Source organism: Pleurodeles waltl, chromosome 12 (assembly GCF_031143425.1).
Source record: "Pleurodeles waltl isolate 20211129_DDA chromosome 12, aPleWal1.hap1.20221129, whole genome shotgun sequence".
Taxonomy (NCBI): Eukaryota; Metazoa; Chordata; class Amphibia; order Caudata; family Salamandridae; genus Pleurodeles; species Pleurodeles waltl.
In genome coordinates, this window is record NC_090451.1 from 394117057 (window position 1) to 394134044 (window position 16988).

At 40.1% G+C, this 16988-nt stretch overlaps 1 protein-coding gene across 6 annotated transcripts in view; it reads left to right on the forward strand.

The window, feature by feature from the left end:
- Positions 1-16988, forward strand: part of ZNF536 (zinc finger protein 536) — a 1047679-nt gene that overhangs the window by 665094 nt on the left and 365597 nt on the right. For 4 of the 6 annotated variants that reach the window (XM_069216776.1, XM_069216778.1, XM_069216780.1 and 1 more), the window contains one exon: positions 3735-3804. The exons of the other annotated variants lie outside the window; for them this stretch is intronic. In XM_069216776.1, the coding sequence (XP_069072877.1) occupies positions 3735-3804 (70 nt within the window). The remainder of the gene's footprint in view (positions 1-3734; positions 3805-16988) is intronic. 6 annotated transcript variants of the gene reach the window in all.

Consider the following 16988-nt stretch of genomic DNA (forward strand, 5'->3'; position numbering starts at 1 on the left):
ATAGGATAATAGCTGTACTTAGAGCATTGTCCAGAAAGCTTTTTGACTCACACACCTATATTCACATCACCAATAAGAAACACAGACACCTGAAAGCCATATGTTAAGTTGTTCCATCATATCTTTATTCATAGTGTTAAATATATGACTGCATCCTTGTCTGAATGTAACAAATATTTTCAGAAAGATACTGTCAATGACAGACAGTATTTTTGTTGCAGTTCTGTAAACATATTGCTGTTATAGGAATACAGATGCATTATTTGTAAAGCATCTTGACGTGCTGACGTGTAAATGGTAGATCTGTTATTTTTAAGCTATAAGTATTTTTAAAGCACCCATTGGTATGGAGCCTCATGTAAGGCACACTCTGTCTTCTTGCGTGATCACATTCTACAATGGCATATGAAAAAGATAAGTATTCAGTTATTTTCTAAAAAAGATTTTATTGTGGGTGGATCCAATTGAACACAGAAGGGAGTTTCACAGTTGTGAAGTTAGCATATAAGATATCTACCTTTTGTCCTTTTGTCGTACAAGAAACCTCCAGGAGGAGATAAGTTCAGGGTCTTAGAGATTTGAAATACTAATGTGTGATGTTGTTATCAAGAAAGAAGAACCATTTCCATAAAGTTGGTTAAAGTTGGGTTCTTAAAGTCAGATATTTCCCATTGGCATTGTCCAAATGTGAAGATTAATGGGTTGTCATTGTGCTTAGTCATTGTGGATATGCTAAACAGGGGAGAAACCTAAAAAGTGATTGTAAATAGTAATAGCCCTCTATCAAAGTTTCCAAAACATATTAAAAAATAGTGTCAAAAGTGCTGAGCCCTGAAGGACTTCACACCTTGTGCATGAAAGAAGACTTAAAAGATGGCGAACACACTGCCAAGTCATAGACAGTGAAAAATGAGTTACATCAGTTCAGACTTTACCTTCAGAATAGATCTCCTAGCAAGATGAGATGAATTCAGTATGTCTAGATGACATTGTTCTAACTTTGCATTGCTGATCAGATACTTAAATAAATCAGTGGGGCAGATAGCTAGTGGACAAACAGAAACTCTGTTGATATTTGCACATGAAAGTAAAACATCCACAGATAGCAATTTAAGTGGTGAAATTTGCCTATAGTTTTTATTGCTGTGTCTGCGATTTCCTCTGTCTCTCTTGGAACTCTAACAAAAGCAAGGCTATTTTAAATCACTCAGATTTTTTCAAAGACAGTTTCTAATAAATGTGCATGTCTGTCTTCAAAGGGTATAGGAACTGCTTGCTGGCCGAAGGTGTTTCAAAATCTTGCAGAATTTGAAAGTGCTCTCTATGAGAAGACCATGCCTCCTAAATATATGTTTTGTAGTAGGACTGTTTGTTATACTGAAGCCAGCATGGGTATCATTTATGTTCCACTTACCTGGTTGTCACCTTGGCTTCCCCAGTGGTGTCTGATAATCAAGAAGGAGTTTTTCTGGCTATTTGGCTATGCAAACATTGACCATTTTATACAGGATAATTTGATTGATTTCCGTTACCTATGATCTACTAACTTCATTGTCCCTATGTCCTCTGTCATGCTGTCAAGGCAGTGATAATTTGAGAGAACAGATACAATATCCTTAGTACCTTATTATGAGAAGGCTGTAGACTGTACTCGCTGTTTTTTTGACTAGAAGAAACCTGTGGTAGTCATACCTACTGAGCAAAAGAGCAAGTAACAAAGTAATGCTCAGGATGTTATATTTTGGACCCCCTTAATTCTGTCATGGCTTTTAAAAAAAAAGTACAACTTGTAGTATACGTTATTTATGTGTGTGAGGCCGCAAGGCAGTTAATTGAATTGCAATGACTTGTTAGAATAAAGTAAAGGAATCCAATTTAATATGTGGAACGTAGGCATGTAAGAATGTGTCATTGATGGAGGAGAAAATATGATCAGAATTAGCTCATAGACGCAATTGCCTGCCAGTATTTATGAAGTAGATTTTGTTCAATTTTATCTCATTTTTGCTGTCAGGATACTGGTACTACTCAGTTTCTTCCCAGTAATTTTGAATTCACTTGGTGATTTTACCTTTGTTTCTGCTGAATCATCCCAATGCTTCCTGAAAGCCTACATTTAGTATTCTTGCATCGATTTTTATCTCAGGATCAGTCATCTTACTTTTCTCTCTTGACGATATTTGTGTTTTTTCTAGTTTATGAGACAGTGACAACTACTGTTAGTTGCATTTGTATGATCCAAAGCACACTAACGGCTAGAGACAGAGTTATCTCTTGAAGTGCTCAGGTGTATGGTGGTTCTCATCTATAATAGCCTATGTCTAGCACTACTTACATTGGTGAGATTTATGGTATCACTGTACAACTTCTCTCTCTTCTGTGATGAACCATCTGTATCAACATATTTTCTTATCAACGTCAGAGGCATTCCACTAAATGAAATTCATTGTTGGCACTATTTTAATTCCCAAAGATTAGGGTAAGTACGAAAAACTGAAAATATAGAAGGGGCTCTCTCATTTTGTTTATTAATTGTTGAGTAAACCTGGGAAAAGAGTAATGGAAACTGTCAGATGTTGAGTAAAAGGTGTTAAGTGGAAGTTGAGAGAACTGACAGACGCAGAACTCAAAATCATAACTAAAACAATTCCCAGGTAACCACCAGTAAACATGCCTGTGAAGGTCTTAGGTTACTTGCCATGTAGAACAAAGTGCTACAAGTTTGTTCTATGCATGGGCTGAAAAGTGGTACTCAGAATATATGTTTTGTCATGAAAAAATACTATGGGCGGATATACCACCAGCCGTATTACGAGTCCATTATATCCTATGGAACTCGTAATATGTCTGGTGGTATATCCGTCACATTTGGGACGGATTAACAGCTCCTCCAAAGTTGTAATCAGGCCCTATATGTTTAGTCAAGGCAACTTGAAATAATTTCATTTTCAAGCTTATCAGGTACAATATAGAACGTCCTTGCTGAGGAAGCAAGGGTACAAAACAATAGGACTGTGGGCCACAGCCTAGCACCAAAATTATAAAAGAGAAATCACAGAACATACTGAATATTCAACGTGCAAAGCATTTCACAGGAAAAATAAAGGACACTTTATATACCTAAAAGGTTAATAAAGTGGGCGAGAACACACAGCACACCAATGGTGTGCTTCAGACTGATTGTACCCAATCTAAAATAATGTGAGCTTCTCAAAAATCCCAGAATTCCTTTTCTTGAAGGTGATCCAAAGTCCTGTGCCTTACAAACATGCTACAAATGCAAGACAAACTTTGATCTATTAAAGTATCCAGGTATCCAATCTGCCCATATGTATGTTTGAGAAGTCAAATGTGTTTAGAACAAATGATTCAGCTTCTTTTAACCACTGCCAAAGATTTTTATGAATTTTAGTTTATTTATCAAAATTTCTAAAACTGTAATGTTTAAAGTGTCTGTATATTTGATGCCATTATGACAATTAACAGATCTGTTTGCGGTGGTTGCCTCTCTAAAAGCTACATGTATAAACAAAAAGATAAAGCAGATATTTTTGAAAATATGTTTGAAATATATAATCAAATGCTGGCTCTAGGGATCATAATGTGGTTATTCTTAGGATCATTACCTAATTTCATGTGCCCCTTGTCAAGTTATTTAGTCTTCCTGTGTAACCGCTTGCCCAACTAAGAGTGGGTTAAATAATAATAATCAAATTGTTCTCTCTACCCTTCAGAAGCTGTCTTGCATTGTCCTGACACTGATACAGATGTGGAACTTCCACCGCAGAGGTGGCTGCATGCACAGTATGTTTCTGAAGTATTATAATTATCTAGAATGTTGAAATTAAAGACTGAATTTATGTTAACCATACAAAGGTAAATTATTGTTGCTAATACTGTTTTACTAATAATATGAGTATATTTTGTAATCCAGGGCTAGTACTATTTCTAAGCAAACATTGAGTAAATAGATATATGACTCAACATGCTGCAGCCTCAGCAGGGCCTGTTATTTAGATTATGTCATGCAGTTAAGTAATGAATGCTTCATATTTTTGTATGCCACTGCATGTGCCACAGAATGTGCACAGTACAGAACCTGTCCTCCCTCCCTACCCCCCCACACACAATATGGAATTGTATTATCTTCAGTAAACATACTTCACATGTTGTTACTGACAACTGACAGAAATCAAAAGATATATTTGTATGGCACGAGAATAGCATAACTAAAATATCACCTGACAATAGTATTGCGTCCTAAACATCTTTTACAAAAATATCCCCCATTGGCATTAATAAAAGAAAATGTACATCCTACTGGATGATACTTTTGTAAATGACATTTAGGACACACAGGGGGTTATTCTAACTTTGGAGGAGGTGTTAATCCGTCCCAAAAGTGACGGAAAAGTGACGGATTTACCACCAGCCGTATTACGAGTCCATTATATCCTATGGAACTCGTAATACGGCTGGTGGTATATCCGTCACTTTACCGTCACTTTTGGGACGGATTAACACTCCTCCAAAGTTAGAATAACCCCCACAGTTCTGTCTATTATTTGCTAATGATATTCTGACATACAACCCTTGCATTCTGGGGCTACTGTCTCAGTTTCTAAAGTGTACTCATAGCAGAATATTTGAATGGGTGTGTGTATTTTGTCATCAGTAACCTCACCTGGTTACAAATAGATATGGCATTTCTTTCACAATCAAAAATGTTTCAAGCTCCTGGACTAGTTTGCAAATTGGACATCTATTGCTTCATCTTGAAGATTTGTTAATGCCACCTTGAGGCAGATCCCGGGTGCTGTGGACCCTGAAGTATTTGAGTAAATAAGGACCATGCAAAGAAAATTCACAGTTATGGTTACTGTAAGGTCATTGAAAAGGAGGGAAAAATAAGGCGGCAGGACTGCAATTATAGTAAAAGTAAGATAATGTATAATATTTGCTAGACAGTGTCTGAGTGAAAGAGAGTGCTCATTTTGTAAACTAATTGTATGTCTAATTAACACAAATTACAGAAAGCACATCCATAATAGTTAAATTCTTGCCTTTGGGAACAACCATCAGGAGATGATCTAACATTTCTTCTGAAGTATTATAACAACATTAGCCTCTGAATGTTTTCAAAGCCTAGCATATTTTTGGACTTGAAGACTCCTACCCAGGTCAAAGTAACTGAATTACACTTCAGTCAATGTATGAATTAGAGTGTTAGAGTGTGCTCATGAGGTCAGGGCAAGAAGATCAAATTGTTCGGAATGAAGTTTTCAAACTGAATTTTGAAACAAGCTTTTTACCAGAATTGACTTTTTCTATGTAACAGGGTAATTGGTTTATGCCTGTCAGAATCATGGATGCTGCAGAGGTCTCATCTTTTCATTTATTTACTTATTTATTGTCTTTTCAGATACAGCACCCGTTGACAAAAGCATAAAAAACATTATAAAACATAACTAAAATTACACAAAAGAAACACATGAATCTTAAAATTCATTAAAAGCAGTAAAAATAAAGAGATTGTATATTGCCCATTCCATCATACATGTCTAGGAATCACTTTACAGGCTTTACTTCAAATGACCCAAGCATAGTATAAAACATTGGCTACTGCAAAGGAAAAAAGTTGGGTTTTTATAATTCTTAATGCCACAAGATACTGCCTTATACCATACAGTTTACAAAGCAACTTTTCCCATTTTGATATGGCTCTATTATAAGCTCTAGAAAAAAGTAACATATGGCTTTCTGTTTCATCCTGGGACTTGCAAGAAGGACAAGTGCTGGAGACTTGACACTCACTGTGCCAATTACTTCAAAAGGAGGCTGTTGGTAACGTTCCCAACTTGAACTTTATAAAAATGATTCTAGCTAACCTTGGTTGAATATAATCTATAAAGACCTAAAAAATTGTAGGCCCATTTAATTGAGAGAAAATCATTGGTCAGCCGACCCCGGGAAGATGAAGAAAAATATTCCCATGATTCGAATACCAAAATCTATATTTTATAACTTGTTTGGTATTGATAAGCAAAGAGACCATGTGTAGAGAAAAGGCTGTAAACCCTGACTTGATAAGGGACATCTTTTACATAACCTTACCAAGGAATTTTAGATGCATCAGACTACTCCAGAACATATAATTTACTCTCTGTGTAAGGTGAGAGATTTTCTACTGTAAACAATTGGCTGCAATTTCACGTGATCTACTATACATTTCAGGGCCAAGTCAAGTCAGTTTGGTAGTAGAAAGGAGAAGCTCTGGGGGAGTGTCAAAAGAGTGTGTGGGAAGGTATTTTCCACTTTTTTGAATTTGCTAGAGTCTGAATCACCCCATATCTCTGAGCCATAAAAAGCTATGCTTTCTGCTTGTGGTCAGCGTATCTCTAGGGCCGGTGAGACAGGATGATTAGTGACTCTATTACCAAAATTTATGGCAAATACCCTTTGTTGTTTCAACCATCAGCTAACGTCAGCGATACAAATTCCAAGATAATTTAATTCCTTGACTCTCTCCAAGGGACACCCACCTAGAGTCATTTTCAGACTATACTTTTACGTGGGTTAAAAACCATTAATTTTGTTTTATGTGTATTTAAAGTCAAACCATGACTGGAACAACACCATGTGAACCTATCTAGCAAGAGCTGTACACCTTTTTCAGTTTATGATATTAGCAGACTTTCGTCTCCATAAAGGAGAGCTGGCACTTTATTTCTCACCAAGATGTGGAATTGTTAGTACAGTTCAATAAAAATCTTTACGTCCATTATTAAAAATTAAGAGCAAGGTAGGAGCCAAAACAAAGCCTTGTCAAACTTCTTTCTTTACTGCAATTCTAGAAGTAAGTTCACTGTTGGAGCCCCATCTGACCTGGGCATTACTACCAGGGTGTAATCATCTGAGTAAGTCTAAGAGGTTGAAAGCAATTCCTAGGGCTCACAGAACTTCCCACAACTTGTTCCTTGGGACCATATCAAAAGTTGCATGGAGGTCAACAATGGTGACATAAAGACTACCCCCCAAGAGATCCACAGTCTTCCATTGTATCAGGTAAAAGGTGAAAAACCTGGTCAACTGCACATATATCTTCTCTAAAGCCATTTTGGTATTGGCTAATTTTATCTTTCTAGCAGCCAAGCTGTTAATTTATCAGGAACCTGCCTGCAAAAGATCTTTTGAAGGCTATTAATTAGGCTGATAGGATGATAATTACAATGATCGGTTCAAGATCCCTTCTTGTGAATTGAGATAATCACTGGTCCCTTCCAAGTCTCCAGGATTGGGTTCCTGCAGCTATAGCGTTTGAAGCAGTGTTAATATATAGGATCGATATATGTCATGCTCTGACTTAAAAAGGTCTACCAGTATTTTATCCAGGCCAGGTGCTTTTCTCACTTTCTGGCTGCTAAAGCTTCCATTGTATCCATTAAGGCAAAACAAATTCTTGCTCAGACCGAGCATTATCTAGGCTACAATCTAATTCTATAACGCACATGGGGTTGTCATTGAGGCCTCCAAAGTACTTAACTCATTTATAAGCCTGAACATGCATTTCTGGCATCATTGGTCTATTACATCCCCTTGAAATATATTGTGGCAGAAACGTTTTGAGTTTTTAGAAGAGGTGTCTTCTAAAAGATCATCCCAAATGCCTGCTTCACTTTTTGATCTAGCCCCTTTAAACACAGTTTTGAATGCAGCTCTAGATAACTTTATTTCTCCTTTATCTCTCAATATTATAGCTGCTATAAAATAAAGCTTCCTTAGGCCATTGTCAGTCCTAACATTCTTTTAAAGAAATGCTTATAGATCCTGAAAAAATAATACATACATACACATTAAAAGGTATTATCCAGGTTAGTACTGACAATTTCCAAATTCATGCTTACTACACCATACATGGAGCTCACAACAGGTGCCTTGACCCAGATGCTTGCCTATTTAACATTTTTGTGATTATTACAAATAACAAGGGAATCAGCTTGTGAACTAGAAGCCTCAAGCGAGTCAATCACTACAGACCCATTTAAATATAATGCTTATGGATTGTAGCCACTCTTTTGTCAATCTAGTACCTTCATATCCTTCAGTGCAAGCCACAAAGAAATATCAATAAATAAATATTCAATAGTACTTTTTTTAGGAACCAGATGATCTGAAAGAATACAACCATTACAAGTACAGACTCCAAATGATAAGGAAATATCTGCTAGTTGCAGGTCTGATTTAGTGGGATTTTTACTTGGAGAAGTTGGCAGATCCAGAATGCCCAAATAATCATGTTCCTCCCTGGCCACCACAAGTAACCCGGATGGCTCAAAAAATAATATTACAATCACCCCCAATTATAAGGTAAGGATCCCCTCTATGTGCACTAATAACATTCCTAAGACAATTCAAAGTGACAGACTCAATAGAGTGTGGAGAACTTCTATTATACACATTAAGCAAACATTTTTGCTTACCCTTAGGGTAAAGATTTATTGCAAGACTATCAAGAGACCCAGTGGGAACTGATTTTACACTGCAAGCCAGGGACGTCTTAACCTGTATCAGTCTACCTGATAGCTGTCTAGCACTGGACGCTTAGCTAACACTTGGTCATTTTCATAACCTTGTAGCTATATCTCACCCATAGACATGTTTCTTGAATGCATACACGTTTTGAGTAAACCTACCAAAGTCCCCCAATCCTTGTCACCCAACTTTGGCTTGATACCTACAACACTCCAACTAAGCAGGCTTAAAGATCTTTCACAATGAGAGAGGGGGTGGAAAGTTGAACCCCATCAGCCGTAAGAGTTTTATATAAAACTTTAGTTGCAACACAATTTGTGATAAAAACTCCCCTTTTGCCATTCATATGAATTGTGGAGATAACACCAGTGTCCATTAAACATTGCAATACCTTGTGCACATCTCGTGGTTTAGGGATTGCTACGCTAGCTTGCTCAAGTGAATAGTGTGGGACAGATTTAGCATTCTTGGGCAACATTTCAGCCTGCTGCAGCTGGAGTTTACGTTTCAACTAATGCTGTTAAGATGGAAGGCACAGAGTGGCTGCGTGATTGACTACTCTCTAGGTTAAGATATGCCGGCCTCTTATTATTCTGCTAGGTAGTAATCTGATCAAAAGGTGGGAGATATGAATTGTCACTCAAAAGCCTCAAACAGCTACAACCCCCAGTGATGAGCTTGAGCAACCTATTTAAACTGAATCCTCAAGCCCTATGGGAGGGTAGGCCCTAAGGTTCAGAGTTATAAAACATTCCACCATCCAGGCCTCTTTTAGTGTAATTCTAATGCAGTCCCATTGGCCAAAAGGGTCTGGGTGACATTCTGCACATACCATACCTTCCTGGACTATTAAATAACACTTGTGTACCGATCTAATCCAAAGGACCACTTTATTTTTTAATGTTTCAAACTTCTTGTGTGATCTAGGGTGCAGTTTCAGAACATTAACCATAAAGATATCAGTCGCATGCAAAAGAGCTGATGCAACCTGAGCCACATTTCCTCAAAGGTAACTCTCAAGCCCAGGGGAGGCTTGGCCCTAAGGCTCAGAGTTATTAAACATTCTACCATCCTGGATTCTTTTAGAGTAATTCTAACGCAGTACCATTGGCCAAAAGGGTCTTGGTGAATAACGCTTACTCACCAATCTCATCCAAAGTACCACTTTATTTTTTAATGTTACAAAATTCTCATGTGATTCAGGATGCAGTTTCAGAACATTAACCATAAAGAGATCAGCCACATGCAAAGGCGCTGATGTGACTGAGCCTTATTACCTCCAAGTGCACTGAGTGATGATCTCCCAGGAGCCAAGCTGATTGCACCATCAACAGGAACAGCTCCTCCCTGACTGCAAAATGGCCCCTTCGAATTGCTGGATAGCTTTTGTGGAAAAAGAGGTATTGTTCCGCTTCCCCCTCTTCCTGCGATATCATTAGCTTCGAAAATACCCATAGGAAAAAAAGCACCTTTGAATATGATCTTGGTGCGATGTAATTGTGCTAGTTTGAACAATGGGGTAAGAAGATTTTTGGGCATTGGTATGGGACCAATCCTTATCAGCCTTCCTATTCTCTATGGAAATTATACCTTGTAGAAAGAGTGTTATGGTTGGAGGGTCTGAAACAGGTACAGTATCTGTGCAATTTACCATATGAGGGGCATACTTAGTAAGTAAACCAGTTAGAATAACTAGTATATGCTTCAGAATCGCAAACTCATTTTTCAATGACACAGTCAAAGTGAAGATTTTATTAGAAATTGGCACCCACCAGTCCTGCAAAAAGTACGCAGTTTGGATGTCTGCACAACACGCTAATGTTGAGGATCTCTCTTGACAGTTCCCTACTGGAGCATGCACCATCCTGCAACAAAGGGGTAAATCTATTTGTACACACAACATTAATGTCATGAAAAAGATTATCACTGGAAGAAGTAAAGTCAGGGTCTCCATTGAGACTTTGCAGAGATACTGGGGACTTGCAAGTCTGGCTACAAGGTGCATTAACCTTTTCCCCAAATAATGTATTAATGCAGTTTGGTCTGAGTTATGGACAGAAGGTCTTCCGCTGGTGCACAGTATGGATTCCACTTTTTTGATTAAGTTGTCAATTTCTTTCGACCTCACAGTAACAGCTTGTTTAGGCAATTTATTCTTGTTTTGTTTGGCTCTGGGACTTTCTCATAGCCAGCAATAATAGAGTACTAATGACACTGCTAGAAAGACAAAGCAAACTTCAAATGTCAACAAATACAACTTTAAATCATGTCACAGGGCTTGGCGAGGACCTTTGACTTACCTGGATAGAAAGGTAAAGTGAAAACAGATCCTCCTGGGCCTCCTGAGATCGAGTCAAGGGGGCTGGCCTAGCCCAGCCTTTTCCAGGCGAAGCCGGGCCCACCCAAGGCCTGGGCTTTGTGCAACCACAGCCCATGCATGTTCTGTGCTGCGGGACAGCAATCAGTGTTAATTAGCACAATCTGGGAGGGCCTCACCTCCTGCCCTCAAGGCTCTTGGTAGAAGGCAGGAATCCTGGAACAGGTAATACCTGCAGCAGATGAAGTGAATGGTTTGTAGTCCGAGACTTCTGCACTGCGGGACAGTAATCAGAGTTAATTAGCACAATCTGGGAGGGTCTGGCTCCTGCCCTCGAGGCTTCTAGTAAAAGGAAGGAATCCTGGAACAGGGAGTCCCTGCAGTGGATGAGGTGAATGGTTTGTAGTCCGAGACTCCTGCACTGCGGGACAGGAATCAGTGTTAAATAGCACAAACTGGGAGGGCCCCACCTCCTGCCCTCAAGGCTCTTGGTAGAAGGAAGGAGTCCTCGGACAGGTAGTCCCTGCAGTGGATGAGGTGAGTGGTTTGCAGTCTGAGATTCCCATGCTGCGGGACAGCAATCAGCATTATTTAGCACAACCTGGGAGGGCCTCAACTCCTGCTCTTGAGGCTCTTGATAGAAGGAAGGAATTGTAGGACACATTTGTTGACAAGTGCCTCAATAGACAAATGAGGTGGCATCCTGAGTATGGAAAATTGTTTGTTTGTACTGCCGGCAACTGATCTATCATAGTTATTTGACTTCGACAGATAGGATTGAACACTAATTTGGATATACGGGTATCAATCTGTTGTAAACGATTGAAAAGTAATTACCTAAGTGTATGGAGGCACTTGTCGTCAACAAACGTGGGCATGATGAAGCATACACAATATTGGTACTACTTGCCATGCTAAGCCTTGAAAAAGTCAATATTGTGATGAAACACTTGTTGGCTATGGCTGTTGAACTATCTTCATCTGTTACTGGTTAAATTAATGCTTGAAACACTAATAAAAGGATCTCACTTCAATCAAACTCATCTGGATGAATGAAAAAATGTAGACTCTTCATGAGTGCTGGGGTATCTCTAGGATCATATGATAGTGTTCTTATCTGTTTTTGTGCCAGATATTCAAATATGTTTAAACTGTGTGGGAGATGGCTCAGATTTCAAAGATATTTAGGGAGGGTCAATTTAAACTGTAGATTGAACATTTATTTTCTGGATACATCAAACTCCAACAAACTGGAAGCAGAGTAAACAGAGAAATTAATTTGGAACCCTTAAAAGAGTGCTATTATTGTTTCTAGGAAATGTGTTGCATTTGTGTGTTTAAATGATGGAAATGGCCATTTTTAGGGGATTTCACTTACATTTTTTGCTTTTTTTCTCCCAGTTTTTGCTGACTCTCTGTTCGTGGCCTTAGGACTCTGGGCACTTTTCCATTGTACCACTGGGGGAAAGTGTGCACACCCTTCCTACTCATACCAGGAACAGATGCTTATGTGATTGGTTGAGGTGATTCACCCAGGAGTGGTATCTTAAAAGATACACCACAAACCCAGTGTGGGTACAGTTCTGGCCACTAGTGGAATGTTGCACTGAGTGTGCCACCCACCAGAGTAGCCTGACCAACATGTAATAGGCCTGGTAATGCAGGCCTGTGAAGGCGCAAGAGCGCCTTTGCTCAAGGTGGCATCTTCCCCACCGAAACCAGCCCTGAGTAGGGCTTCAACTCTCCCTGCTGCACCCGCCTAGAGGGGGGAGCATGTTGTAGGCAGAAAGCAGGGCAGATACACTAGGGTGTTCCATGCCCTGGTAGGGGAAAACCCACACGTAGGTTTCCCTACCGAGGAGATTAGCTCTTCCTTCAGGTTTTGCTGAACCAGTCTCTGAGTGCCTTAGGGCCCTGTGCACTTTCCCATTGTAAGTTCAGTGTGAAAGTTTATATGCCCCTTCCCGACATAAGTTAGGAAGTGGCACCTACCAGTATGTGCACACTTGCACATTGGTGTTTTTGATGTATATATTGAGTGTGGCATGACTAACCTGTATGTGCACACTGGCACATTCGTGTTTTCATGTCTATACTGAGCGTGGCATGGCTTACCTACAGGTGCACACTTGCACATGGTGTTTTCATCTATATACTGAGCCTGGGATGGCTTACCTATATATGCACATTTGCACATCGGTGTTTTCCATGTATATACTGAGCCTGGCATGGCTTACCGATATGTGCACACTTGCATATGGTGTTTTCATCTATTTACTGGGCCTGGCCTGGCTTACCTATATGTGCACATTTGCACATTGGTGCTTTCATGTATATATACGGAGCCTGTTCTGCCACATAGGTTAATATGGGGGAAAGTTTATAATTAATCCTAGCTGCAATAGTGGATTGCAGTGGAGCAGGCTCATAATGTTTACTATCATTAGATTTCTAAAGACAACCCCTTTCCATTGGTAAAGGTGGTTTTGTCTGTAATACCTTGGAAATGGCACTTCTAGAAAGTGGGCATTTCCATGTTCTAAAATCCATTTTGTGTGTTTTTTTAACTCAAGCTTCATTCCGCTGGGGGAAAACACACATGCATTTCCCAGCAACAGCTAGAAAACTTAAGCAATTGGGAATGACAGACTCTGCCATTTATGGGCTTGGTGAGATAGATTGGAGGGAGAGGTTCTGACACGTGGCCTCTGGGAGCCAGATCATCGTACCATTAAAAATAAATATCTGAATTCCAGGGCCCCACGGCAGACAGGACCAAAATTTACAGGAGACATCTATGGTTCAAAGGGGATCAACTTCAATGGCACTCTTTCGTATAACTAGGAGTACCAACCTTCAGCAGTTTAGAGATACACTTCCAGGAATGCAAGACGGAGTCCCCCGGACTGTGTGATGCACACTGCCTGAAGAATCTGTTGTGCAGAGGAGTATTTACTGTCCTGGGAAGGGATTGGGCACCCTTCCTGCATCGTAGCTGGCCTGGCAATACTGCATGCTGCAGTGTGACACGCTGAAGTGTGCTTTCATAGGGCTTGTTGGCTTGCCCCCTCTTCTGTATGGGGGTCACAGGGACATCAAAGACCCCCTTTGAGGAACCTACACATTTTACCATGTCATCTGAAGAGTGGTGCCCTCCTACTCATCTAAGTAATCTGCTAGATTCCATCAGTGTTAGCCTAGAAATAAGAATTGTGCCTGGAGACCGGATTTGCCTGGTGCGCTGCCTGCAAATTACTGCTCGTATTCAAGGAGTGTGGCCCTTCATGCATAAGCATTTGGTTGAGAGGGAACAGATTGCTAATGGAGGGACCCCACATGGCCCGCTGTTGTTGAGAGTGGCACATTTCTCTCATGCAACACCCAACTGCATGCTCATTGTGTGCGGTGTCAGTGTACGAGCGGGATTGTCTGGTGGGAGAGTAATCGCACACCAGACGTTGGGCTTCATCCCAGGGAGACCCTGCATTGAGCACTTTGTGGTTGCATTCAGAAGTGTCTGGTGTAACTCAAGTCTTCGCACACCATACCCATAACAGGAGAGCATGGACTTTGGTAAACTCTTCATGTGCAATCGGGATGCCTGGGCGGTCCAAGTCATCGCACCCCAGATGTGGTGCCTGCTGTCATGGGAGGTGCCAGATTGTTAACTATCTGTGAAGTGGAGTGTCTCGCTTGGCTGGGCACACCTGTAAAAAATGTGTCCCAAGACTGGCCTCCTCCTGTTCTTTGCAGACTGGGGTCCGTGATGGAAGGCTGGTGTGGAAAGAACTTCCAGAGTGAGGACCACACCTTCATTTGTTGACTGTTGCCTGATCAGTCACTCTCTTTCTTCACCTGTACCTTTGCCCCGGAATTCTAACTAAGTGTAACCACCGGCCATGAGTGCCCTAATATTTGTGGAAAGATTTCTTAATTTCTAATTCCGGGGAGGAGGTGGGAATTGGTTGGAGGGTGGAGAAAGGTTTCAGTCCAAGAGGGGTAGGGGAACTCATTTACTCTTCACCGGCCGGCTGTCAGAACACCACATTAGGGTGCTGGAAGCAAGTGTGCATGAGTGCATGTATGCTACCATAAATGATATCCATGGCTCTACGTAGCGGTGCAGAGTGAGAGTGTGGGAGCAGTTGTCTGGGCTTGATTTCACCCTTCAGTAGTGTTGTCGTGCACATTATTGACAATAGTGGTTGGCATTGATGTTTACTGGTGCAGCCTAGGCCGCAGAGCTATTTCCAAAGTGTCATAGATCGCTATATGTATACATTGCTGCTGTCGTTTGGAACCGGAGGCATCCTGTGGCTATGTTATATTGAATTGGGGTGATTGCTGGGGGGGGTTTCAGGCTGCCAATGTGGTAGTACTGCATATGGGTGCGGGAAGGGAAAGTATTCTTTCTCTCGCGTGTACATACTGCTGTTGTCGCATTAACACGTTGGGCCTCGTACTACTGGAGATCTTTTTGCATGTGATTTATGCCCAGAGTTATATGATGTTAATGTTGTGTTAATTCATGTGTATGTTGAATACAGATTTTATTTACATACACCTCATGAGGTCTCATTTATGATGCTGTTTACTTATTGTGTGGATGTGCTGTGCTAATACTTCACACATTGCCTATGTAATAAGCCAATTGCTCTGTGCCAAGCTACCCAAGGGTGAGCACAGATTATACAGTGAGTGTAATCACCCACCCCTGACAGGAGTGGTAGGTTCTGCATAGATAGGGCCTCAGCCAACCAGAACATGCCACCTCCAACATCAAAGTTTAGCAGATGTGACCAATCTCCTATGCCACAGTGTAAAAGAAGTGATTGGTAAATGCAACAATATCATCAACAGTTTCCAATTAACATATTTTGTCAGCTTTTATTGGGTCATTATAGATGTCACTTTTTTTGATTCGGTAATTGCTAGCCTAGCCTCGCCATATTATACCACAGTGCCATAAAATTTGAAGATGATGCCTAGGACTATAGTTCAATATCACTTTGACTTTCATGCCCCATTCCGTAGAACTGACTTATTTAAATGTAAGTTTGCACTTTCAACAAACAAGATGTCTTCTCTATGCGAGATAAGGCGCCCTCTACTTAAAATACATAATTATTGTGACCAACACATTCAATTAAAGAACCCTTACTCCCACAAAAGTGCAATTTCCACTTTTTTTTTTTTCTGGAAGTTAGACATATTGCAGAATATCAATATTCTCACTATAGTTTTAGAACACTGAAAGAGCCGCCATACACATTATGCTTAACCTGATCTCTGGGTGAAATATATCACTTGTATATTCTGGCACTTGTTGAGTTTGATTTTATGAACGCTACTTCTAGCACTCATATGTTAATATTAGTATCATGGGGTGTGATCTAAGAGGTTGAGCTTGCATTCCAAATGGTTGAACTCTCAGCATAATGGTTCAGGAATGTAATGAAGTTTAACTTATTGAAAAAAGATAGCTGTATGGCATCAGATGTTGTCATGGTTGTATAACATTACCACTCATTCCATGCCTTTACCATGCAGCCTATATATAAATATATATTTTTTTTTATGTAACAGTCCTTGAGCACATGATAATATAAAGTCCGCTGAAAAGAATGGTCTGAAAGTTCAATAGTGTCACACATCCAATCTTTATTTCTTGTCTGTCCACTGCCAACACGTGTTTTGTTGCTCGGGCAGCTTACCCCACGACTTCCTCAGGGCTTATTGCTTCTGTATATTAGTGCATTCATATATATATATATTAGTCCTGTGTTTTTTCAAGGTGATCAGTTTGAATTAACTCCGTCATGTGTCATGCGAGTGCTTTTTCAAATGAGCGTACCATGCGCACATTCCATTTAATATACCCATTTACTTCCATGTTGGTTGCATGCAACATAGTTTCTCCTTAAAAACCGCACCATGTGTAAGTGCGAGATATAGAGCCCCACGCCCGGTGATTGCACCTGCACGAGAGACAAAATCTGTGTTTACTGTGGGCAGAGAAGAAATAAAGTTTGCATACTTGACACTACTGGACTTTCAGATCATGATTTACAGTGGACTTTATATTTTCGTGAGCTCAAGGACTGATGTATTTTGATATAAAACCTTCAGCCGTATTTAA